The 27807-nt window shown below is 39.4% G+C and overlaps 1 protein-coding gene across 2 annotated transcripts in view; it reads right to left on the reverse strand.

The window, feature by feature from the left end:
* Window positions 1-1183: 1183 nt before the first annotated feature.
* The window catches only part of PBX1 (PBX homeobox 1), a 333027-nt gene continuing 306403 nt past the window's right edge, over window positions 1184-27807 (reverse strand). Inside the window, exon 10 of one of the 2 annotated variants that reach the window (XM_020988599.2) lies at window positions 1184-6907. In XM_020988599.2, the coding sequence (XP_020844258.1) occupies window positions 6815-6907 (93 nt within the window). In that variant the 3' untranslated portion in view covers window positions 1184-6814. The remainder of the gene's footprint in view (window positions 6908-27807) is intronic. The other variant, XM_020988600.2, reaches the window with a different exon arrangement.

Raw genomic sequence — 27807 nt, forward strand, 5'->3', positions numbered from 1 at the left:
CTTAATTTGTTTTTTCCCCACCCTCTATTTTCCCCAGATTGTAGCAGAATTGGGTTCATCATCTAAATTGTCTGTGAGCTGGACTACAATAGATATGGCCTGGAGGAAAAGCTAACTTTGAAAAAGGTGGTGGGGATGGGGGCAAGTCCCCAGCTGATTGATCTGTGATAGTAATGATTTGTGTCTAAATGTTGCTTTAGAGTTTAAAGACGTTTTGCTTGCGACAAGGCTATGAAAATATGGTATTACAAATATTAGCCCCATTTTCCAATGAAGAAACTGATGCCTACAGAAATTAGGTGACTTGTCAAGGTCTGAAGAGAATGCCAGATAGGACTGGCTCCATGTGTTGTCCTGCTTTCACCGAGATTGCAAATTCTTGGAAGATAGATGCCATCCTTTGTAATCATTTTTGTATGTGCCTCAGACTTAGCACATTCTCCTGCATATAGTCAGTGACTGTTAGATGGAACATAGAATCATAGTTTTTGAACTGGAAGGAATCTTAAAGACCCCCTAATCCATCAATACCCCCTTAGGTTTCAAATGAGAAAATTGAGCCCTACTAATTGTAAGTGGCTTAACCAGTAACACTCAAATGATAAGTACTAGGGTTGGGATTCGAACCTAGGTCTTTCTATGTTCACATTCAATGCCCTTTCCAGAAATGAATAAAATCTTCCCTCTTATAACTCAGAAATGGTGACAGCAAAGAACCACTGCAGCCATCCAGCAGATGAAACAAATGCATCACAATATTTGGAGCTGGGTGGGAACTTAGAGGTCACGTGGTCTGACCTTCTCATTTTTCAGATAAGGAAATCAAGGCCCCTAGACGCTAAGTGATTTGTCTAAGGTCACACAGGTAGGAAGTGGCAGAGCTGGGGTTTGAACCCACACCTTCTGTATCCACAGCCAGTACATGGATATGGTGGTAGGCCCTGTTTGATAACAGTTACAGTGATTCATTTACCCAGGGGAAAGTGTCACCAGGTTATTATTATTTTGGCAAGTAGAAAGCAGGGACAGTGAGTGTCAGTCATCTGGGGCGGAGGGTCTTTTTACCCCAGGGAGCAGTCTGTAGACAGTTGAGTTTGAGAAAGGCAGCCAGAATATCCAAGCACTTTTAGTGGTCCAGAAAGGGGTAAGGGAAGGGAAGAAATTGACAAGAACAACAAGGTGGTTGGTTGGGTTTTTTTTTTTGCAACAAAAGAAACTATTTATTTGGAATATGCATTACCAGTACAAATTAGGAGACTGTAAAACCTACACCTTGTTAGTATCATTAGAGAACACAAAAGTTTCAGTTGGAGTCAAAAGGACAGAGGCCTGTGCTCTCACAGAAGCAGAAAAAGCTTAAACTTTCAAAATCAAAACCAAGCTGAGCTTTGCAGGTTTCATACTCTGAATTATAAGAAAAGGAGGCTTGGGGAGGGCAGGTGGGGAGAAAAAAATCAACAACCAAAAGAATGCATTTCAAAACAACTTGAAAACTTTTATAAGGGAAAGGCAATAAAAGAGGTCGCAAGAGAGACAGGGAAGGGTTATTTCATTTATTTTAATAATAAGGGGTGGGGGAAGGCTTATGAAAACCGAAAGACTCCAGAAAGCTTTGAGCTAGAAACTGAATGGTGATGTGAAAAGTTGGTCATTTTCTACAATCTAAAAAACAGCAATACAAGTGTTTGGCCAGGGCAGTTGCCTGAAAGGTTGCTCTGCAGAATATATACTTTCTTCATATTCTCCCTGCTTGGGTTCCAAGGACTTCAGGAGCCCTTGGTCTGAGAGACTTTCTAATCAATTTACTTCCATTCCTTTTATCCACCAGTGAATAAAAATATTCCAGTTCAGCCAGCCTTGCAAATAACTACAATTTACCAGCCCACTTTTGTTTATTGGCATTTTAACCAGCTGCTTTATCCCACTGAGATACATAGGTAGTGAATCAAACTGACGTCAAAACAACACCAACAAAAACTCACCAAACATTAACTGTTAGCCCCTAGATGAGCTGCTTTTATTTCTTAGGGCAGGCCAATGGTCATGGGCTAGGGGAAGGGAGAGAGAGGGAAAAATTAGCAGACTCCAATTCTACCATGACTAAACATGGATTCCCAAAATTGAGGGGGATATATACATCCTATCTGATGCCCTGCAATCCTTGCAGACCATGTCGAAGGCTGAGGCCTGGCTAAATAAGACAATTATTATCCTCTTTCATGTGAAACTAACCCAAGTAAACAGTCAGGCTCAAATTTTCACATTTTGGCTTTTTTCTCCCTTCAAATCAAACCAAAACAAGATGGTTAAGATGGAAGCTATACCAAATATGCCCCGTCCTAGTCCAATAATGTTCCCAACTATGCAGTTGGCCCCCAAATTCTAGTAAATTTCACTGAAATGGCAAGGCTAGGTGGCTGAAACTGTGGAATGTTGTTATTAATTAGGTGGACAGAATAGAAAGTAAACCTTTATGGCACTCAGTATCAACCCAGGCAGAAACTATGTCCATGGCACTACAAACATTTCACGGCTTCATCCCTGCCATTTTCCCATAGCCAAGAGAAGAGCTCAGGTCACTGATTTTTCCCCGGGTACAAGCACCACATACTTTAAAAAATGTAGGTGAGAAAAGCAACATGTTTGATAGGTTTGTCTTAGCTTTTTGAGAATTCTGAAGTGCGGGAGAAAAACAAACAAAAAAAAACCCTAGTCTACAGATTTCATCTTTTCACATCACCTGGTGTGTGTGTGTGTGTGTGTGTCTCACACACACACACACACACACACACACACATATTTAAAGGAATAAAAAAGACAAGGTCATAGTCTGGACAATTAAAAAAAACACACAATAACCAAATAGCCCCCAAAATAAGCAAACCAAAAATAACACGAACAAAACCAAAAAAAAAAAAGATAATGATTTTTTGTATTTTTTTTTAAGGAATAGGAAAATAAAAGAAAAGAATTTACTTCTGGGTCTCAAAGTTAATAAACATAATGTGTTAAGATGTACCTATTATGCTCACTATTCCAACTTTTCTTTTAAGTTTACAAAATGAATTACTGTCACTTTTAAACATTGTGAAACAGGAAATGGATGTGCACAACTCGACACTTTTCTAGCATTCTTGAACTAATTCACAAATGCAAGAAAATAAAAGAAAAATGGGGGAAATGATGAATGTAGGTAGTTCGGTGTTAGAAACAAATGCAGGAATGATGCTCATTGTCACAGAAAGAAGAGGGGCAATTCCCCAGCCTGTTTTGCGTGCTATGAGGGTCATTTTTAAAATTTTTATTATAAACACTATTAAATTCAGACCGCTTTTTTGGTTTTTTTTCTTTATCTGAATATACAAGAACATTCATTATCAAATGTTCATAATCAATACTACAAAGAACGAGACACAAGTCGCAAGAAACAATGGAAAATGTTAATAAAGCTGAAAGAATCGTCGAGAATTTTTTAAAGTTTTTTTAAGTTTTTTTTTAATTTGAGTTTCTGCAGTTTTTTTCTTTTTTGGTATCGAAGTCAGGTTTTTCTGGGCAGAAAAAGAAAAAAGCAGAAGCAAAAAAAAATAGAGGGATGGGTGTGGAAAAAGGCAAGTAGGAAAGAAAGAATGATCATCATTGCCAAAAGAAAAAGCAAATTAAAAGATGTAAGTTGGCAAAAATACTTCAAGGGAATCAATAACTACACAAGGGAAGGAGAAGGGAGATGAAAGGAGGACATTATGAACAGGGTAAGTAAACCAAAGCTCTGGCAAATAATTTTTCAGGGATAATCTGCTGCCAGGAAACATTAAGGGCACCTACTTCCCCTAGAAAATGAAGGGCATCTGGGGACAGAAATGGTGCCCAAGTGGCTGACTATGGATTGAATTAGTGTTCCATTTCAGGAGGCACTGCCACGCCCTATCCTTTTGCTGAGCTCCTACTTGACCCAACAGTGAAAGAGCTCTCTTGGCTGCCATGATGGTGGCATAGTGGTGTTTGATGGACTTGAAATCTTTCCAAAGGAGTGGGACAGAGAGAGATGGGGAATAAGGTGAAGAGTGTAATGTGGGAGATGCTTTGAGAGTGGAGCAAAGTATAAATGAAAGGTGTGGGAGAAATAGTATATGGGAACGAGGCTCTGCTCTGAGTTTTCCTTCCCACTTGCTTATGATCATCATGTATCTGGGCCTGAAGGTCTAGGATGGATTGGGATCTTATTGTTCTCAATAAATAGGAATCCTTTTGGTAGTAACCATACCCTTTTATTCTGCCAACAGCATAGCCTTTGACTCTGATGTTCTTAAATAGGGTAGGAGTGGGTGCTATTTCTGGTAAAACAGAACCTCCCCATTGATCCTAACAATAAGAATTCTATCCAAGAGAAGCCCCACTTACGGCTCTATAACAGAGAACGGGGAATGATGCTTCCACAGAGCTATTAATACTTTCCCACCACAAATTTGAATCTTAAGATTCATGAGACTAGTTCTCTTCCCATTTCATTAAAACACTTCAATTGGTCCTCAAGGTATAACTCTACCTGCTAGCAAGTTAATTTTAAATTTCTTTGAAACTTAGGTTTTCTGAGTTTCTTATGTAGGGGGGAGGAGGACATCAATCCCCCCCTCCCCCCAGAAGGAAGAGCTTTCATTCATTTTCACAGTGCCATAGTATGATGATGACCAGATGCATTCTGAAAATGCTTGTCCTTGCCCTCAGAACTTTGGCATCCAACTGGAAAGTGTCAGAATGAGAGGATGCTGGGCATGGTGAGTGACTGTGAGCAGGCTATTTCCAAAAGTACTTGACAATGTCTTATATTGGACTCATGTTCAAGGCAATAGAATCAGGCAGAACCTATCAGTTCACTTAGAAACAGTAACTCAAGCTAGAAAATGGCCTTTCTTTCTAATTATAATATTAGCAGGAATTAGAGCAATAAAGCCCTTTATTTCACCTACATAACATAGGTTAGTTCATGCCAAGAGACCATCACTTTACATATATACTAGAGATAGCAAGTAGAGATAACCAGAGAGCAAACAAGACTCGGTAGACCCAAGAGTTGCTCTGATACAAGGATCTCAACTCTGTTCTAAAAATATATATAGGTATATACATTGAAGTCTTACAAAGTTCTTGGCAAGGTAGGCATAACTCTCCCCATTCACAGATAAAGAAATTGAGGCACTAAGAGATTTAGCCACCTTCTGCTTTGTCAGGGACAGGTTTGCAGCTTTATTGCTTGCATAGTTGGCTATGAAAATTGTTAATGCCTGACTGCTTAGGGGATGTTGGAGAATACCCTGCTAAGAACAAATGCTTCTCTCTTAGATGTGCCCAGGGGATAGAAACTACTGTGATGAACTCAATAAGAAATTCTTACTCCTCCTTCCACAATGCTCTCAAGTTTATAGTTCAAACTAGGCCAATAATTAGCATTGTACCATGGTTTCTGTTCTCTTCTATAGCAAGATGTTCAGAGTCAAGGATAGAGTATTCTACAAAGCTTGGCAATTGGTATGATATACCTAAATTAAAAGACAAGTCCACTACAGACATCGTAGGTACTGTATATGGCTTTCTGAGAGCTCAAATAGTGATGGGAATGGAAATAATCTCCACTAGAAATGCTACCTCTTTTATTGTTCATTCCTGCCCATCCCATCATATATGCTTAGTGGTCCTGAAATTCCCCACCCCTTGCCTCCTATTTCTTCTAACAGTGACCCTGATTCAGAACTGATGATTCTTCTCTCTTCATCTCACCACATGCATAGTGTTAGGGTTACTTATGTTAAGTATCCATATGTGATGTGTAAGGGTTTGGGGAGTGGGTAAATGGAGGAGGGTCTGGTTGGAGACTTTCTGGGCAGGACCTTCTAGTTCCTTCTCCCTTTTCCTTGCCTAACCTAGTGCTAGACATGCAGTGAGAAACTAATGAATGCTTATGGATTGTTGAATGTTCTCCATGAACCGTGCCTCAGAAATCAAGAGCAGCTGTAGATGGGAGAGAAGGCACCCAGGAATTCTGTCTCTTCCCACTCTCTGCCTCCCCTACCCGGCTGCCCAATTCCTTAGTGTATGGGCAGGCAGCACTGGGAATCTACCTGTCAGAATGAAAACTGGAAATGAGAGAGCATTATAAATCCATCTACGGTGCTTCGCCCAAGAGTCATTGGGATAGGGGACAAAAAAAACGGGAAGCTGTTCTGATTTGGAACTGCTCCCAGAAATGGAAGACCAAGGGCAAAGGGCAGAGGGGCATGTGGAATGGGGAGGGCAATGTGGCGTCTTCCTGCTAAGAGGTAGTGTGAGTACAAGAAACACTGAAAGAGAAGAAGGGTTGCCTGTCAGTCTAGGAGTGAGGTAAATTTGGCTCCTCAAACCACCAGCATGAAAATGTACAAACACGTTTATTAATGTTTTGTTTTTGTTTTTTTTTTTGTAATTTGTCTTTTTTTTCTCCTCTTTAAATTCCTCTAACTGTTGAAAATATCCTTCAGTGATGTAGCAGAGGCCGCGGGGCGAGGGAAAGGTGCAGGGAGGATGGAGGAAACAGGGCTGACAGCTGGAGGCAAGGGAAAGGGGTGGCTTCTACCCAGAAAAGAAAGGGAAGAGAGTAGAAAGAAGTGTCCAGATTGGCTGAAATAGCATCCCGAAGAAGAGTAGAGAAGGAGACTCTTATTGTGTTTGCTGATTGCTCCGACCTCCAGTCTGACTGCTTCAGCGTTGGGGAGAGAAACCCTCCCTCCTGCCCCGGCCCCCCCATTAGGGGAGGAGGTCAGTCAGGGATGCAATTGCTGGGAGATCAGTTGGAGGTATCAGAGTGAACACTGCCAGGGCCTTCTGTAGGGGAGGTCACTGATGAAGGGGTAGTAGCATCCTGCCAACCTCCATTAGCCTGGAAAAAAAGAACAAAAGCAAGTCAGCCCCTCTGTGATCCAGGCTCTCCTTTTTTTCACCTTACCAATAGTTTAGCCATTAAGGCATTCCCCCGCCCCCCTCCCAATCATTGTTCTTCTTTCCCCTTAGATAAAATGTAGATTTTAGCCCCCAGAGTTTAGTCTTTGTATAACATCCTAACATCCTGCACTTGTAATGAATGTGCTTTTCAAAGTGCTTCCACATGTATGATCTCATTTCATCACTGCACCAAGTTTGGGGTAGGTGAATCAGAGGCAATCTTCCTAAAGCTCAGGTCTACCCATGCCGTGCTCCTGGTCAAGGAGCTTTAACAGCTTCACAGCCTGAGTAACACTTCAGGAGGCCTTGCCAGACAGTTTTTCACACTGCTCCCCACCACAAACTTTGCATTCCAGCCATACTTATCTATTTCTTGTTCCCCCAAACCTGGCATTCCTTTTCCTATCTCCCATGCATGAAATGCACCCACTAACTTCCTTCAAAGTTCAGCTCAGACACCACCTCTTATGGAAAGCCTTTGCATTATAACCCTACCAGTTCTTACATCCTGTGCCTCCACAGACCAGCTTGTATTTAGAATGAAAGATCCTTTCAGACAGGGACTGTTTCCTCTTTGTATCCCTAGTACCTAGGAGAGTTCCTGGCACGTAGTAGGTGCTGACTTACTGATTTATCTTTGTACATAAGATCATATATTTATAAGGAGAAAGGACCTTAGAGATTAAGTCCAAATCCTTCTTTTTATAAATGAGGAAGTTAATACCCAGACAAGTTAAGTGAATCACCCACTTAATAGGTGGCAGAGCTGGCATTTAAACCCAGATCTTCTGCCTGAACCACCTGAACTCTCCCAGAACGATGTAAGATACTTAGGTGGGAACAGGGATTGTTTTATTTTTGTATCCCCAGGGCCTATCAAAATATTTTGTCCATAGTAGGCCCTCAGTAAATTTAAGTGTTAGATTATACTCTATAGTAAAGAAAATGGGCTACATGTAATTTCAGTAAAAAAGACAATGGATGAAGCATTTCACTAAAAGACTTTCTCATTCCAACAACCTAAGTCAGCCATGTCTACAGAAATATGTTCTCCAACAATAGTCAATGAACAAGTCCCTTCCCACTAAAAGTCTAGTTTCAAGCCACAGTGAGGTAGGTGACCACGACAACTTTTAGATGAACAGAGGCCATAAAGTAGCCAAGACAGAGATTCAAGCCAAAGCAATTAGAAGAAGCATTTTTGATCATTTCAATGGAAAACGTAAAGATGAAATAATAAAGAAACACTGTAAACCCCCACCCTCCCCCCCACTCCCAATAATACATTCCAGAAATAACTCTGAATCCCTTGCCAAATTCTGGACACTGTTATCTGAAACATTTAGGTTAGACACACAGAAGCACTTCCTCCAAGTAAAGTGCTTTTAATACTAGGAAATATTGTGCAACTCCCTTCTCTGGGGGGCCTTTTAGAAGAAGTTAGATACCTACATGTCACTGTTGATAAAAGCCCTACAAGATCACAAACCCCAAGAAAAAAAAAAACCACATTAACTGGATTTCTTATAAATCACAAAGGTTGTACTAGCTGTATCATCCCAGCTTTCATGTTAAGACTTTCAGATGATGCACAGTCTTGGGAAACAGCTGACCTTGCTTACTGCCATGTTAACCCTAGGGAGCAATTCCTTTCCTTTTCCTGGACTGTGGGTGAATATTAAGTAGGGAGCTAGGCCTTTGTGCATTTATTTATCTTTGAATGCAACAGCAGCCAGAGATACTCCCTCGAACAATGGCATGGTGGGGGTTAGACGTGGTGGGGGCAGAAGGTTCTAGGGTTTTTATTTTCTCCTCTCTACTCTGCCCCCTCACAACACCCACATTATTTTCAGATGCAAATCACACCCTCCCCCAGGGACATGCTAACTTTTTAAAATGCTTGTGCCAAACACTACATTGAGGGGAGGAAAAGAGTTCGAAGGCTAATGTGCAGCCCAAGATGTGTCCAATGGATCTTCCACATGATTCCCGAAGGGGAGCCACAATGCTTTTGGATTGAATTTGGTAATTCTGCCTGGAAGGAATGAATAGAAGCAGCTGGTAGAGGACTGGGCCCGGAGCCAGGAACACCTGAGTTCAAATCCAGCTTCAAACACTGTGTGACCCTGGGAAGTCACTTCAATGCTGTCTGACTCAGTTTCCTCAGCTGTAAAATGATGGTATTAATAGCACCTACCACCAAGGGGTGCTGTGAGGATCAAATGCGATGATATTTGTAAAAGCACTTAGCACAGTGCCTGGCAAATATAAGTGCTTAATAAATGTTTATTCCTCCTCCTTACTTGTAGGGCCTTAGTAAACCTGTAGCCTAGATCAGTAGATACAATGTGAAAGACTCACACCAAGTGAAAGGGTAGAATGAAATGTTGATAGAGTAGAGAGAAAACCTTGGGGTTTAGAATCAAAAGACATGGGTTGAAATCCTATCTTGGGGGCTTAAGCCACCTTTGTGACTTCAGAAAAGTTTCTTTAGCTTTCTGGACCTCCATTTCCTTATCTGGAAAAAGCAGGGACTGGATTACATGAGATCTTTAGATGAGAAGTCTTTTAGGGTAAAATGCAGCAATCATCTACCATACGGAAGTTCTGGTTTACCAAAAATACAAATGAGTCCTCTGCTGGGCATCGAAAGCTCTTTATGGTCTGTCTCCGACCTTTCCTCCCCAGGAGGATTTCACATTCTACCCTCTCACTCCTCACCTACTCAATGTTCCAGTAAAACTGGCCTACTACAATATACTATCTCCTGACTGTATGTTTTTGTACAGGCTGTTCTCCAGACCTAAAATACTCCTCTCCCTCTCATCCCCCCAAATTCTCCCTCCCTCTGTTTGTCTTTGGGATTGTCTAACTCCCTTCAAATTCTCAAACATACAAAAGGCCTTTCCTGGTTCCCTAACTTTAGCATGCTCCCTTGAGCTACCCAAATTACTCTGAATTCATTTTTATATAGATTAATCTGGATCTATGTTGTTTCCCCTCATGGAGTATCTGTTCCTTGTAGGCAGAAGCTGTTTTTGTTTTTGTTCTCATACTTCCCCCTCCCCTGACCCCGTACATTACACAGTTCTTGACATACAGTTGGTACTTAATAAATGCTTATTTAATTGAATTGCATCTACTTTATAAAGAAGTTATTTTTTTTAAATATGCCTCATTATACCTATAAATAACCAGGTCTTTGTTTATATTTAAAATATGAATTGATTTCTATCCAACTTTACAACTTCTCTATAAATTACTTCTCAACTAGCGTAGGAATGGAAAACATAGAAGAAAAGACAAGAAGAAATAGTGGAAATGCAGCCCTATTTCCTGACCATAGCATGGGCCCTTATCAACTCTTCCCTTAACTACTGTTAAGAGCCTGCTGACTTTTTCCTCAATGCCACCACAATAATCTTCCCTTACAAGGCACAGGAATTACCATGTCACTCCCATACTCACAAAACTTCAGTGGTTCCTATTTCCAATAGTATAATATACTATTTCTTTTGTTATTGTTGTTGGGTCATTTTTTAGTCAGTCTGACTCTTTGTGACCCTATTTGTTTTTGTTTGTTTGTTTTTTTGGCAAGGGTATTGGAGTGGTTTGCATTTTCTTCTCCAGCCTATTTTACAGAGGAAGAAACTGAGGCAAACAAGATGAAGTGACTTGCCCAGGGTCACACTGCTAGTAAATGTCTGAGGCTGGATTTGAACACACAAAGAGGAGTCTTCCTGACTTCAGGCCACCACCCTATCCACTGTGCCTTAGCCTGACACTTAATGTTCCTCTTAGTCTGGCTTCAATCTGCTTTCCTACCTTTATTTGATAATAGTCCCTTTCAAGTAGCCAACATTCCAGCCCAAATCGGACTACTAGATGTTCTCTGAATTCAACATGTCATCTCTTGCTTCCCTGTTTTCCCGAAGGCTGTTCCATGCTGTTTAGCAAGCACTCTCTCCTAATCTTTGCCTTTAAAAGTCTTTCTCTTTCTTTAAAACTTAGGTCAGGAGCAACTCCACCATGAAGCCTTCCTTATAAACATTCCCTCTCATCCCCCAAACTTAAGAGTTTTTCTGAGTCTGCTAAATATTTCTTAGAATGTTTTGTCTCTATTTTCTTTACCATTTTTGTCAATGTACATGTCAAGATCCTCTTTTACACCCCCTCCCCATAATATAGTATAATCTTCTTGAGGGAAAAGACATTGTTATTTTGTGAATGTTTGTATTCCCATTGCTCAACATAGTACATAGAAGGCATTTAAAAAAAAATGTTGAATTGGATTGAATTGGCCCAATGCACAAGATTTTTGTGGGGAGGGAAGAGCGGTCAACTGTGACCACCATGTTTCCCTGGTCATTTTTTCTGAAAAGAAGCAGGTGTCACTTGCTGGAAATTCCTCTGAAGTAGATCCAAAAGTGCTTCAATTTAACCTTGTACGCTAACTAGGATTGGTTGAGGCTGAGATCTGTTAGTTGTATCCTCCTCCCTTTCCCACTCTTCTCTTGTGCTTACCTTAGCAGCACACCGTTGATGCAGAGAATCCATCACTGGATGTGACAGCCTATGCTAGCCTGGCACTGAGAAACTCTCATTTGCAACCCAGAAAGACGCTGAGGTGCCACAAACAGGCTGATGTCAGCACCAACTCGAGCTAGATCTGCATATGGGCCAGCTGCCATTACCAGAGATGCCTTTGGTGTGAATGAGGGGGTGTATGTGCTCGAGGGCCCTAAATCACCCAGGTAATGGTGGGGCTGGCTAGAGTCGTTTGACAACGGGAGAGACATCAGCAAAAATAGACAGGAAAGTAGAAAAAGAGTCCCAGAATCCATTGTTTTTTCCCCACCAAAGGGAGACTTCAGTTCTGATACTCTTAAAACCTTTCTCTTTTGTGATACCCACTTCCATTAGTAATGTTTGCCAGGTAACTTTGCAAAGCAAAAAATGTGGTTGTTCCCCCTCCTCTCCTCTGCCACTTTCTCCCACCCCAATGATGTTAAGATTCTATAAAAGAAAAAAAAATGGGCATAAAACATCAGTACTCAAGAATGAGAGCTGGGTCTGGAACATGGTCTGCCATGATGTGGGGACATCAGTTTGAAGACTATTGCATGCACTAAGTAAAGAAAAAAAGACAGTAACATAATCCCTAGAGCTATGGATGGGCTTCCAGAAGTCAACTATAAGTGGCTTTTTGGCTTGGCCACCTGACTTTTCTCTACTCCAAGAGTCATCAGTGGGACCTGTCAATCTAGAACTTAATTCACATAAGTATGCAACATATATTTTTAGAGTGAAAATAACTAAGGAACATGTCAACCACTGGTTTTGGCCAGAGCAACTCTGCTGAGATCCCTATCCTGATAGGCTTTCATCTCCTCTTTCAGTTCAGTAGACTAGAGAGAAAGAATTCTGTGTTCCGTGCCCCTGAATGGTATCCTCCCCTCCAATAAAGGAATCAATTGGGCATGTGGGAAAGTGTTTTGGAGTCAGAAGGCCAAGATTTGAGTCTTGGTTTTGACACTTACTAGGTGTGTGAACTTGGAAAAGTCACTTAATTATTCAAAGGATCAATTTCCTGGATACAATTGAGATAAAAATCCTTGCACTGCCTACCTAGCTAATGGAATTGAGAAGCAAGTGCTTGGCAAACCTTTGTTACTGTGTGCCAGACAAACATGAGTCACCCCAGAGTAAAGGACATATAGATGAGGGTCATCAATAGGCTGTAGGAGGTTTTCAAAGAGCATAAATGATATTTGCAAAGGGATGTATGACCAGAGCAGGACACGAGAGCAAATGATGAAAAACTCTCAATGTACTGGAAACCACAAAACGTCTGAGTTAACTGGATTGAGAGTCAGAAGACTTGAATTTAAATCCTGCCTCAGATTACTAGCTGCCTGACCCTGGTCAAGTCATTTAATCTCTCTCAGCCTCAGTTTCCTCATCTGTAAAATGGGAATAATAGTACCTGCCTCACACAGTCAAGATGATCAAATGAGAGAACATGTAAAGTACTCTGCAAGCTTTAAAGCATTGTATAAATACTATTATCATTATTATTATTTTGTATGCTGAGTCTTAAACATAGTTGGTACTTAATAAATGTCTGTCAAATTGAACTGACTTACAGGAAGGCTTCTAGCATACTGAGGGTACTGATACCTCTCTCCCGGCTTTGAAGCATCTACAAGATATGGACAAGAGTGACATAAGATGAGAAAGTATGGATGGGTTTCAATCTGCACATGTGGAAGGAATGCCTACACTGACAAGATCACAGACCCTTGAAGTACTATGAAAAGATCTGAGATATAGGGTAATACAAAGATGTCTCAGACAAAATCTTGCTCTTCACAAGGATTTACAATCTACTGAGGGTCATAGTTACCACAGCTCCTTGGGATACTGTGGCTCATGCTGCCACTAAGGAGGACAGAACAATGCATTAGGGTTTGAGTATGATAGAATTTGGGACTGAAGGAATGAATCAATGAACAAGTGAATGAATCCTCTCATAGATCCCTCTTGGGCCACATCTTCTGCCTACTAATAGCCTAGCTACCTATATCAATCAACCCCACCATGGATTCATAAGTCCCTCATATATACGGGTTACTCTGAATAAACTAAAGTGTGCCCAAGTTCAAGTCTACTTGGAAGTTACATCCGTGGTTTTGAGGCAGTATAGATGAAGCCTCTAAATACTGCATGCTTTTATTTAGTGTGCTTTGCCCTTAGTATTAAAAATGGAACCCAGGATTCCCTGACTTCTAACTTTTTGGCTGGTTTCACACACATTGTCTAGTGTTCTTCATAACGAGTCAACAACAAGCATTTGTTAAGCATTTACTATATTCCAAGCACTGAGCTAAATGCTGGGGTTAACAAGAAAGGCAAAACAGTGTGGTCCTCAAAGAGTTTACAATCTAATGGGTGGAAACAACATGCAAATAACTGTACATTTAAGAAATACCTAGGGTAAATTGGAGGTATTAGCAAAATCCTAAAACTTTTTTTTTAAAGTTTTATTTTTAATCATGTTTACTAGCCTGTAAAATATTCCCTAGGATTTCCCATGTTTATCTACCTTCAGTCTTTAGTTTTTTATATCTAATAATAGCTAGCATTTATACAGCACTTTAAGGTTGGCAAAATGCTTTAAAAAATATGATGTCATTTAATTCTCACAACAACCCTGGGAGGTAGGTGCTATTATTTTCGCCTTTTGGCAAATGAAGAAAGTGAGTCAGTTCTAATAACTCAGTAAGCGACCGAGTCTGAATCTGAACTCATGTTCAGAGCTTTATCCACTGCGCGACCTAGCTGATGAAATTGATCTAAGCTTCAGTACCCTCAAGACTAGACCACGACACCTGATTTGGGGTGAGGAGCCTGAATTAGTCGAGGTCCTGCTTTTAGCCAACACTGAAATCTCTAAGGGTACTTTCTCCCTTAATCCTGTCGTCATTAGTGACCTTTCTACTTGGCCATCATATAACATTTCTGCGCCTGCTTAATACATTTATCTTCAAATATATATTATAGTATATAAGCACTTTGAGTACACAGGCTGTTTTTGTTTGTCTTTGTATCTTCAGTACATTGCATGGTGTCTAGCAGCCTGTGAGTAGTTAAAAGCTTATTGACTGGGCTGAAATGAAAAAAAATAAATAAATCTGTAAGCCCATAAACCATCCTGCAATAGTATGGGCTGATCATATAAAATTAAATTATATTAACACAAACAGAATCAATGCATGTATGTATATATGTATGCATTTAATGTTGCTGGTCTGTAGTTAGAAATGATACGTTGACGTTGTGATGCAGACATACTGTCTATCTAGTGTCTGTCTTGAACTTGGCCATTCCAAGTTTTATGGGAAGGATCATGAAACATTTGGGGGCTCTCAGGATTGTATTTCTGCTCCATGATTGAGGGCAGATGTTACATGTCCTTAAATTTACCTCCAGAGTATTATTAAGTGGGATGCCCAATAGCAAACCATGAACCACAGGTCTGACCACAAAAATGCTTTAGGGGATCCTAATATCCTCCATTCATAAGATATAATCTGACCCAGTAAAAGGATGCCAACCTCATGTGGGATGCTATCCCATTTGTGTTTTATTCCCAAAGCTGATGCCTCATTTGAGGTCGTCTTAACCCTTCCTATGTTATCTCTATAAAGGCGATGGTGGTGAAACTGGTCAGCGTACCAAACTGGAATCCACCATCCTTGTTTCACAGACACACAGTAAAGTTAGGAGCCTGATCCTCATTTACCTTGCTACTGAACTCATCCCGTAGCACTAAGAGCCAGTAAACTACACTTTTCTTGGAATGCACCCATGTTTTTATCTCATGAATTTTGCTCAGTCAAGTTATCTCAATTGCATCAGATACAAGTATCACAAGATACTGACAACATTCTGGCAAGATCATACTATCACATAATAGAAGGAAAGTCATCCATGAGAACTGCTTTGCTTTGTACACTTTTGTTTATTTGCATCATTAATGCTACAAAACATACTTGGGATATAGGCAGCCCAACTCTAGGTGAGCAGTGGAAAATTCATCTTCCATGGGACATTGGCTAAAGAATGTTTACGTTCTTGTCTGGGAGACAGGGCTAATTTCTTATTCTCATTAAAGGTCAAAACAGGGCAGCTGCATATAATGTTTTTATTTCCCATAGTTATATACTTATACATGGGTCAAACACAGCAGAGGTCATTCTAAAAATGTCTGTTTGTTTATCTCATGTACCCAGGCTATCTTCTTCTTCTGACTTAGCTAACTAAAGCTGAAGCTAGAACTATACTGATATGTACCTAAATACACATACCCTATGCCCACTGCTACCACAAACACACATGTAGATCCCATGTGACCTGTGAATATTTTTAATGACCTATGTTTTCATTAATCTGTAAATTTCCTCCCTTCTAGAATTGACGGTCTTACAAAGTTTCCGAAAGCTTAGACAGGTTAAGTGATTTGCCCATGATCATATCACTAGTGTCAGAAAGAGGAAGAGACTGCGCTCAGCAATTTTTGACTCCAAATCTACTACCTTCTTCTCATCCATGTCATCGTGCCTCTTATTAGAATACACAGTATTGTATTATACTATAGTATACTATGCATAGTAACAACTAATTAATATACAGATTAAGAATGCAACTCAGTACTTATAGAGGGAGAAGGTGTGTGCTTATATATACCTAGCAACATACATTCCTACAGTTTGTGCTGATGTATAATGTCTTTTTCTATACAACACGAGGATAGGAAAGAATCTGGATACCTATGTGATTGCATCTAGATAATCCAGAAAAAAAGGTATTTTTCTTGAGCAAAAATAATCTGACTGACTAAGAATATGTAGCCCCAATTTCATTTCTTATGACATTTGACTTTTCTTTGGCTGTATTAACCAAGAGATGAGGTACATAAAAAGGACACACAAAGGTAATATACATGCCTAGCTAATGAGCAAACAAACAAAAAATGAACACACAGAGATCTCTCCTAGCAAGAGTTCATAGACAAAGTCCAGCCCATGCAATACTCTATGTAAGCTAGCTCCCACCACACATATCTTTATATTCTTCATTATTACACGGGAAGACATACACACTAACACATTTCTGACCATCCAAGAGACAGCAATTACCACAGATTACCAGACCGACAATGACACGCCATGTAAAGAGAGACACTGAGCCAACTCCGCATCCCAGAGACTGGCATATTCAAGTACACTTAGGACATTAATAGCAATTTACGTGCCATCACTGAGACAAAGCCACAAAGGCTCCGTTGGCAGCCTCTTATTTTGAAGCCTATTATTTGTGGGAGTTACAAGCTATAATCACAACAGAAACTTTCAAAACCCTTATCTTCGGTGACGCACCAAATCTATTTCAGAGCTGTAATTGCTATGTCACCAGAGACTTTGCAGCTTAATGCACTCAAATGCCGTTTGGTGTTTGCAGGGTCATTACAGCTAACGGAAGGAGGAGGAGGGAGTGGGGGAAGATGAAGGTGGTGAGGAAAAAGGGTGAGGGGGAATACGGAAGGAAGATGCTCATTGGGGGAGGGGAGAGCAAGCAAACAGCTTTTAAAAATTGGGCCCTGGTCACTATCGTGCCTAACTTATTTTTAGAGGAATGCTGTTTAAAAAAAAAAATTCTATGTACTGAAGAAATGAAAGTGAGAGCAAGGGGAAAATTCCTTTGTGCTCAAGAACACAATGCTGATTTGCCACGCCCGATAGCTCTTTCTTAAATACTGGGGGACACCCTGTTTTATTCTGGGCTCATCGTCCAAGGCACTATATACTCAGAGGGGAAGAACAAGAAGAAGAATTGATTTTGCCAGCTAATTGCCTCCAGCAGCCCCCAGCAGAGGGATTTTTCCAGCTGTGTAGTGGGTTGGGGAATTTGCCTTGATGTTATCATACATCTGTTTGCTGTGGGAAAGAGCAGTGGACTTATGCAGCATCCTAGAAGTTTAGAACCATCCAGGGTGTGCCACCGTATTGCCTTAACTCCAGACAGATTCCCATTCTTTAGGGGTACAAAAGTTTCTACCGCATTCCAAAATATGAATGAGAAAACCACTGATGACTCAAAGACCCAGCCTCTCATCCAAAAATGGGTCTGGCTTAGGTTAATGATCAATAATACTAACATCTTTCTATGGAACTTCAAAAGTTTACAAAGTGCTTCTCTCACAATGGCCTTGTAGGATAAATAACATAAGTTGAATCAGCTGCATTTTGCAAATAAAGATATTGGGGATCAGATAGGCAACTTTCCTGGGGTCACACAGAGAGTGCCAGAGCCAGGATCTGAAACCAGATGTCCAGACTCTATGTACAGTTCCCACAAACACAGACTATACCATGTAGCAATCTTCAATTTAATAATTTAGCTTATTCTGCATATATATATGGTTTGTACCCTAAGCTAGCCTGCAGGCTACTTGAAGGCAGAGGTTTGGTCTTTTATTTGTTAGTTTCCCTACCCCTTTCCCATCTAATTATCCAATAGTGATTTTGTTGGACATATGGCAAGTCCTCAATATAATACTAACTGTCCTCTGGTTCCCTGTTATTGTCTTTTAAAAATTATCCTGTTGTTGTCTCTGAGGCTTTTTTTTAATTCTGTTTGGTGTAGACCTGAGATTGTATTAGTGTACACAATTCCTAGTTTTGAAACCCCCTTCTGCCTATGGAGATTGGTCACTGGTCTCTAACATATCCTTTTAAAGCATTATCTTGGGGCTCTCAAAGGTTAAGTGACTTATTCATGTCTACAATAGTGAGATGTGTCAGAGACAGGACTTGAATATAGCTCTTTTTGATTCCAAATTTGGCCATCTATCTACTACATTAGGCTGCCTCCCAAACTGTTCATAGATGGTATATATACCAACAAAGATTGTTAAATAATCAGATTTTTAAGGAGTTAAAAAATCTTCTTAGATAAAGACTAACATTATTTCGATTGTACAGAATACAGACTGAGGTCCCCCCGTGATAGCTCATCATAGCATGAAGATGGCCCTGAGGTCTTAAAAGCTTGGCTAATGAAAAATAAGCTCCGGCAAGTTCTGCAAGCCCTAAAGCTTTTCAATATCCTAGTGGTGCACTATGTGTCTTTTGTCTGAAAATCAGCCTAGACAAGTTTGGAAAGGTTCATTACTAGTGCAATGTATGCTATCTCTTTAAGGCCTTTTGTATATGGAGCATTTTAGTAAATGGAAAGGGCCAAAGAAGTTTTTTTATGTAAAGGGAAAGATGTATCAAATGTCAAAAGTTATTGTTTCTGTTATGGATGAACACTTGGTACTAAAATGCAGGGAAATAAGTTTGTTTTAATAAAACATGCTGATATATGTGTGTGAAGAAACAGATTTAAGAAGGTATTTAAATAGTTTGGGTAAAAAAATAAGCTGTGGTGTAAATACAAAGACATAAGTCACCTTGAAAATGATAGAGAATGATGCCTCATGGGTGAAGAGTTTGATGATTTCAGATGTGGAGAAAGAATGTTTATATGTTAAAAACTAGATGAATATGAGGGTAAAGAAACATAGTTCCAAGGACACCTAAAGATAGTGTTAAAGACGTTAGAACTCTAGGCTATTCTGGTACCTTAATTCATTTGCATATTATGACTAACGAGGGTAAAATTTAAAAAAAAAAGAAATCATATAAACATCTGAAGAATGAAGCATGAACAAAAGAGGAATACTATTTAATAAACAAAATTTCAAGTATTGTAACTTTTTAAGTGAAAGGCAAGTCACTGAGAGTCACGAACCTCATTTAACCATTGAAGGCATAGGAACTAGTGAAAGGAACTGGTATAGGAACCTGATAGGAAAACCTTAGGAGCAGAATTGAAAACTGGGGAAGGAGGCTGAAACTGCTGTCAGAACTATGACATGTGGAAGCAGTCAGCAGACAGAAGGCTTCAGTTGAGTGATCCCTGACTGTACTGGCCAACAGCTTCATTGACAGCTATTTTCTTTCACTCTTACATACAGCTGGAAAGAGATGAAGCTTTTCATAATGGTCTGCTTCTTCTCGCTGAAGCATCTGGCTGAAGCTTTGCATTTGCTTTGGTATCCTAGGGAGCAAGCTAGGTTTGTTTGCCCACTTTAAAAAAGTCAACCTGAGCTGCGTTTCTGGGATTTCCATTCTGACTGGACAATTACCATCTATGTAAGTGAATAACTGAATGAACTGATTGGTAGAGCTGAAGGATAACCCATTTGATGAACTCTGTGGTTTTCTGGCTTAAAGAAAACTACTAGTCACCTTAAAAAAGGAAAAAAAAAAACCACACTTTCTAAGCATCCTATTAAAGGTGATTGTAAATGGAAAGAGTTTCTAAATGTTATGTTTAGGCAGAAGAGGAAGATTTGCCCACTTGAAGAGTGGTAAGGACTAACTGTTAAGTAATCAGCAAAGTAACCATTTCTTATAGTACTTATATTCCTGAATGGAGCACAACATCAATGTCTGCAGTGCAGATTTCTGAGGTACCATAACAAGCATGTTAACTTTCCTTCTTTATGTGTTTCCTTGCTAGTTTCCTTTTTCTGAATGCCCACTCCAACACAGATATTGAGTGCATTTGGAGAATAGTACAATCTAGATTTATATGTGGATAGTGATGTATTTTATTTTTTATTAATTTGTTTTAATATATCAGTATTCGTGATGCCTTGTTTTTGGTTGGGTAGCTATGTTTAAGATCTAAAAGCATATTATTGTGAGAGGCAAATTAGGTAAATGTCATGCATTGTGTGCATGCATTACATTGTGAATCACTGGTTGCGTGGATAGAAAATTCATCATATGGGGGCCAAATTGCTAGAGTGGCAATTAGAGGAAGTGCATTACTCCCTAGGATCCCAAGAGAGTTTGAACTTAACAGTGTGGTAGTAATCTGTATCTGAGAAGCTAGACTTGCTAATATGAACACAGGATACAGCAAGTGAGTCAATCCAGAGAACAGTGAGTGACAACAAACCCTGTTCTACATGTGATACACATAAAGGAATATATGTATGTATATAGGAATGTATGTGCATATGCATGCATGTATGTGTAACTATACGATATATGTATATGCACACACATATGTATATATGTATGTGGAGGGTGCATGTGTGTATGGCTATTGCATATCACACCATTGCTGATATTATGGTTGTAATTTTGTTGGTCGGAGGGTGCTGAAATTTCCATGCATTAACTTTTGAAGACTATCTCCTAAGTAAGTCAGAAAGGTATCTGTGTCAATGGAGACAGTATCCATATGGACAAAATGACAAATTCTTTTTTTTTTGTGGGGGGGGGGGCTAGGCAATGGGGTTAAATGACTTGCCCAGGGTCACACAGTTAGTTAAGTGTTATGTGTCGGAAGTCGGATTTGAACTCAGGTCCTTCTAAATCCAGTGCCGGTGCTCTATCCACTGCGCCATCTAGCTGCCCCCAAAATGACAAATTCTTAAAGGACTAAAGTGTATATGAGGTTAGAGGACGTTTTGCTTAGACTTTTCTAGGACAAGAATCCAGTCCCATCTAGGGAAGATTTTCCTATACTTTTACACATACAATAAAGCACTAAACTACATGAACAGTCATATTCAACATTCAGAAACAAGCTCTTTGAAGATGCCAGGCATACAAACTCACCTGAGAAGCTACCTACTACAGTAAAGGAATATCAGGCTTCCCGTTACCATGTCTAGTTATGGTTTCTGTTTTAAAAGATTGTGGATAAGATAGGATGACAATTAAAATCAAAGGACTGAAAATAGGTCTTCTGAGGAATGATTAAAAAAAGTTGGAGCTGTTTAGCTTAGAGAAGACAAAATTAATAGATGACTTACTAAAGCCTCAAAGATATGAGAATGCTTTGGCTATAGTGATTTAATAATTTATTGCTTCCTCATCTTTACAAAGGACCAATAAAGAAAAAAAAACTGAATTCCAACATAGTAAGAAGTACCTTAAGTCAGAGATTGTTAACCTGGGGTCCAGAGTTGTTTTCTTTTTTTAAATTTTGATAACTGCATTACACCAGAATTGGTTTCCTTTTTTTTTTTTAATCACTCTATGCATTTAAAAATATTATTTTGAGGAGTCCAGAGGTCTCACCAGACTGCCAAAAAGGTCCATTACATAAACACACAAAATATTTAAGAACCTCTTATTTAAACCAAAGGAAAGATATTTTGACTATAACAGTGAATACACAATAGAATATGTCAACAAGGAAGATGGTGGATGAAACTTAAGGGTTGGGAAATAAACACCTTCTCCAAAGAGGAGGAGGAGACAGTGCAATACACAGTCACTGAAAGAGGCCTGTTGGTAAAAACTGTGGTGGGGGAAAAAAAGAATTTAGTTTCTTGTCCATATTAGGCACTTAATAAATTTCTGATAAATTTGTTGGCTGAATTGAACAAGTAGACAAATGCTGGTTATAAATTAAGTTTATGGTGTCTTTCACAAAAGGGGAAAGAGGGAAAATAAAGAGTCATGTTTTGTTTTGTAAATAGGGACTTTCAAGACAGCATTAATGCCCAGACGTTTAAGTCTGTATAAGACTGAGGAAATGAACTGAACAGAAACAAAATATACCAAGAAAAAGAAAACAGAGAAATACGAATGAGAAGTGAAAAGATGAAATCTGTGTTCGTGTCATGTGATGAAGCCCCTCTCTTTTTCACTTTAGAAATCTTGCTATATTCTGTTTAAATGTATTTGAAGCTCTACGTGCTAAAAAAGATACATGCAGTCTGACTCTACATTAAAAGCCAAGCTTCCAACCTACTGCTGCAAAGGGCAGTGGTTAATGAATAATCTTAATTATTTAATGCAAATTAGCTTTTCTTCCAGCTCCAAGCTTTAATAGCAAGCTGAGAAAGAAGTTCAGAAAAGGTTTCCTATGGACAAGCACATGGAATAACCACAATTTACCCCTTTTTTTCCTTTCTTTTTGTTTTTGTTATGAGAAAAAAGAAGACAAAAGAAAGTGAAAGGGAACCTCTCTCAATATTAAGATGGGAAATTAATAGTCTTCTCTTCAAATGCTAGGTAAGTATTAAAGTTTTATCCTTCCAGAAAGAGGAAAGAGTAATGAACTTACTAGCAGCAGCTGGCCTAGGGTTTTGAGACAAACTTCTTCATGAAGTCCTTCATTGTTAGTCATGACAGTTATGTATAAATCTTGAAAAACTTTAAATTTCAAAAAATGGTTCATGGCAAGTTAGATAATATGTTTTTCTAGGGTCCAAAAATAAGCCAAGGTTTTAGACCAGATTGTGATGAGAGAGTCAAAGATTAGTGAGAAAGGTACCAAATTGTACCTAGGTGCTTTATGTGTTTAATTCTTGTAGTAAATTGTACTATCATTTTAAAATAGGAGAATCTTATCTATGTATACTCAACTTTTTGAAGAAAAAAAGAACACTTACTTTTTTCCAGGAAAAAAAACTTGAATCAAAAGTAATGTCAATCTGTTTCTCAATTAGCTATATCTATGGTAAGCTTAACTGTTTGGACTACAAGGCATAATGGTTTTTTTTTGGGGGGGGGCTAGGCAGTGAGGTTAAGTGACTTGCCCAGGGTCACACAGCTAGTACATGTTACGTGTCTGAAGCCGGATTTGAACTCAGGTCCTCTTGAATCCAGGGCCGGTGCTCTATCCACTGCACTACAAGGCATAATATGAACAAATACTTGGAACACATACTTGAATGTATACCAAAGTCCTTAGAAAGACTGAGGTATTCACCTTACAAATCTTTAAAGTTACAACAAATGTTAGTTTCTTTATAGATCAGATATGTGCTTAATTTGGTGTTTGTGGAAACATCTTTTTAGGGGGGTGAACAGTTATAAAATAATTTTAAATGTGTAGTTGATGAAATACCCTTATTTAACAAAAACAACTTGTGGGATCTCTCAAAAGAAGTCAGCTAACCATCTGCACTGGATTGACTAAGGCTTTTTTACCTCAATGGAGGCAAGGAGGCTGCACTAGGTGACCCTGATGTCCTTATTAAGCCAGAGAAACTGGGATGATTTAAAGAGGCAGAGATTTCTCACAAGCAAAACTGTGGGTAGAACTTCAAGGGCAAACGTCTAGAAGACTGCACAAGAAAAATGGGCTTAGCTGTGGGATTTTGAACAATGTGAGCTTTTTCAGCCACCAGGCAAGAGACAGGAAAGAGAGGCCATCTCCAGAAATCAATGGTATTGCTTCCAACATTTTGATTCAATTAATATTTATTGAATTCCTAGAGGGGCTACATCATTGTATCAGGGACAAGCCTAGTCTCTACGTGGGTTTTTGAAGCTTTGTCAGTGTTTATGGGAGCAAAGGGTAAAGCTAAGCTAACTTACCACACTGGCCCCCAGAGCGCAAACAAGATCTCAGCCTGAGGGCAGTAGGGTTGAAGAGCCAAATGGGTGGCTCATCTGGGAAGGACACTTCAAAATACTAATTCCACACGCAAAGGGTTCTGAATATATTTGTGTTCATAAATGGGAAGTCTTTGTGCCTTAGCTTTTCCAAACACACAGAAATCAAACTGTCTCCTTTTATTTGTGGCCTGGAATCCTATCCCCTTTTCTTCATGCACTTCCTCAGAAATGGCAAACCACCAGCTTCGCACAGACTCAGAGGATGCTGAAGCTGGAAAGGACCTGAGAGATCATTGGGTCCAACCCCCTCATTTTGCAGATGAATAAATAGGTCTAAAGAGTTGAAATGACTTGCCGGAGCTTGGACAGGTGGCAAAGCCAGAACCAGAACGCCGCTCTCCTCCTTTCCAGCCCACTGCTTTTTTTATTGTCACATTCCTCTGGCTTCAGCTGTTTCTCTAGTTTCCCACAGAGGAGGATGGAAGGCCTCCAGCCCTAGAGTTAAGTGCACAAAGTTGTGGGGAGGAAAGCCAAAAAGAGACTCCCTTAGGAGTTAACAGAGAAATGTGGCTACCAGGTTTGACATAGCCTAGGACCCAGAAAAAAAAATCCTTCTTGGTTCCTTATAGATGAATGTTTATATACATCAGGCATATGATTCTGTTCAGTAACCACATCACCAGGACCAAGGCCAGCAAAACTGGCTGTGGCTAATGCTAGGGCCACAAAGCAAAGAAGGCTCCAGGATGTGATGCTTATTATAAATGCCTGGCATGTTTGTTTGGTTTCGTGGCGGTTGGTTTTTCAAACTATCGGCAGTTGATCTTGAAATGCTTTCTTCTGCTCTATTATTTCAACCTCGCCCCCTGGGATTTAAAGTTGGCAGGCTCCCCAGCCTCTATCTTTCAAAAAATAAGGAAGAATAATCTCAGATAGAGTTTTCAACTAGTCCAGAGGTGAAAGAGCTTCCTGAGGCATATCTGTGATCTCCATTGGACTCCCAGACAGTGTGCTAGCAACTTGACCTGCATACATAAAGCCTGAGCCCCCCTTCTCTATTTGCTAGAAGATAGTGACAAGAAGGTGATGATGGAACTGGCATTGGGTGCCTTTATCCTCCCTTCAAAGCTTTCACTTGGTCCTTATCAGCCAGATGAATAAGGTGAGAAATTAAAGGAGTCAGAAGGTATAGTTAAGGAGATTCCTAAGCTCATGCACAAGTTCATGAAGGAATTAAATGTCTTTTGACTTCAAATTCTCAGTTGAAGGCTTTAAAGTTCATTGCCCTGAATGCTTGTGGGGGGAAAATAGACTTTAATATGCTTACTCTTTTAAATCTCCTGATGGTTTTCAAGGAAGGATTTCTAAAATTAGATCATAAACCATTTGGAAGCATGAGCCATTAGACTGTAAGCTCCTTGAGGACCAGAGCTGTCTTTTGCTTCTTTTTGTATCCCCAGAGCTCAGCATGGTGCCTGGCACATAGAAGGTGCTTAATAAATGTTTATTGATGGACCCACACATTCAATATATCCACCAGCCCCAACACATAGTGTTTAATAGAGGGTCAGGAAGTTTATGGATACTTAAATGAAGTCCAATCTTGTTCAGTGGCCTGTTAATTGATGTGGAGATTGGCTCAGCCTTTTGCTTTTTTACTTCCCCATTTAGATATTTTGTTTTTTTGGCTATGTTTAACTTTTAGCAGCAGCAGCGCTAGAAAGTAGACAGGATAAGGAATGGAAGTGAAACTCAAACCAGCCAATTTCACTATTCTGCTTTTTTTTGGATAATATATTTATAAGAAGAGTGACTTAATGTCCTATATTTTAGGAAGCAGACACTGGCAAGCTGAAGTATATCCAGATAAGTGTGGCTAAGATATAGAGGCAATTCAAAACCTTGTCGTATGAGAGAAGAGCCTAAAGGAATTAGAAATGTTTAGTCTGGAAAAAAGAAAAAAAATGAGAGTTGAAACATAAGGAGATTTTAAAAAGTAATCATGTCATCAAATCTGGATATGTGGTTCATCTGGTTGGAAATACATTGCAATTCTTGACCCAGTCCTGACTTTGTCTAGTCTAGGGAAGTAGATGCTTTCAAGGGGAAAGGAACTATTCAGACTCGAGGTTTTTTTTTTTTTTTAATAAAGGATGAATTGCTTAATGGAGATAGAAGAGAAAGAATACTTTGTTCATTGAGTTTGTAAGTCACGAAGCCATGTGTGGGCCCTAACATCATCAACTCTGGGATCAATATAGAATACACTTGTCCAACCGGAAGGACTCTACAGCTCTTTGCCCAAAGAATAAAAAGATGCTGAATGGTCCACTCTCTTCTATGTGGTTGAATTAAACTGAATCACTTAAAAATATTCTTCCCTTGTTGACCAGGCATGGTCACCAATAATAATTCTCTCTCCGATTTAAGTGCATGTCTTGGCTATCCCGAAATGATGCTCAAGCTTAAAGTCCTGCTATATAAACTACAACAGCATAATTTTATTTAATAAAAGAACTTCTTAACAGAACTGTGGGGAAAAAAAAAAGAATGGGCTACCTTGATAGGTAGTGAGTCCACTGTCACTGGAGATGCTTAACCAAAGGTTAACTGACAATTTGCTGTGGATGATATACATAAGATACCATGTGAACAGGTTGGACTAGATGATGCTAAGGTCACTGCCAATTCTAAGGTTGAAGTACTGAATAAAACTGGGGTGGGAGAAAACCTGAGGCTTTAATTATTCATATCCTCCATATGCAAAGCTGAGAGCTGCAAGCTATAGAAATAGGACAGCTGGCTAAAACTGGCTTTCTGATATAAAAGTAACAAGAAAGAAAATGAAGGTGTCATCTTGTTTGCTTTTGATTTGGGGGGGGTTTGAACTCAAGGAAATTCTAAAAAGGTCACAAACAATAAAATTGTCTAAGCAAATAATCTGAAAATTTCTACTGAATTACTAAAAAAACACTGAAATACAGATTACTGACAAATGAAACCTAGTATAAGTAACATTGGAAATGAGATAATGTACATGAAATGGGAAGAGGTCTCATTGGAGTTGGACTTTAGAAGATGGGTAGGAATTTAGAGTCAGAAAGCTGGAATTTTTTGGATTTTGGATTTTTTGAACCCAAGGAAATTCTAAAAAGGTTACAAACAATAAAACTATCTAAGCAAATAATCTGAATTCATTTGGAGTAAAAATTTCTACTGAATTACTAAAAAAACACTGAAATACAGATTACTGACAAATGAAACCTAGTATTAATAACACTGGAAATGAGATAACGTACATGAAATGGGAAGCGGTCTCATTGGAGTTGGGCTTTAGAAGATGGGTAGGAATTCAGAGGCAGAAAGCTGTGAGGAGAGAGGTGGCAAAGGAGGAGAGCCCAGGCCTTTGTGGCTTCTGTTACTTCTAACAGAGTCATCTCTGCCTATCGTCATTGGTGAAAAGGAAGTAGATAAAAAGATGTAAAACCAAGGAAGAGGTGTTTAGGCTGTGACTTTGTGGGAACCCCACAGGTATAAACTTAAATGGGGGAGGGGAGAGCAGAGAACCTTTACTTTAATCAATCCTCACCATAAAACACTGATGAGTTCTGAAAAACCCATTCAGACAAAAGAAAACGTACAGAAACTCAATACATTGTCACAGAAGCTTATACCTTATCTCTGGGCTTTTACATCTATTTTCTATTGGGCTCTCACAACTATTTAATGTGATGTAAAAAAGTATTAAGCATGTATGAGGCACTTCATTACTGGTGATAGGACGACAACAAAGAAAATAGTACTTGTCTTCAAAGAGTCTGCATTCTACTTGAGATTACACTCCACCCACTGAGGC

This window comes from Phascolarctos cinereus, unplaced genomic scaffold (assembly GCF_003287225.1).
Source record: "Phascolarctos cinereus isolate Bilbo 61053 unplaced genomic scaffold, phaCin_HiC Scaffold_5;HRSCAF=322, whole genome shotgun sequence".
Classification (NCBI taxonomy): domain Eukaryota; kingdom Metazoa; phylum Chordata; class Mammalia; order Diprotodontia; family Phascolarctidae; genus Phascolarctos; species Phascolarctos cinereus.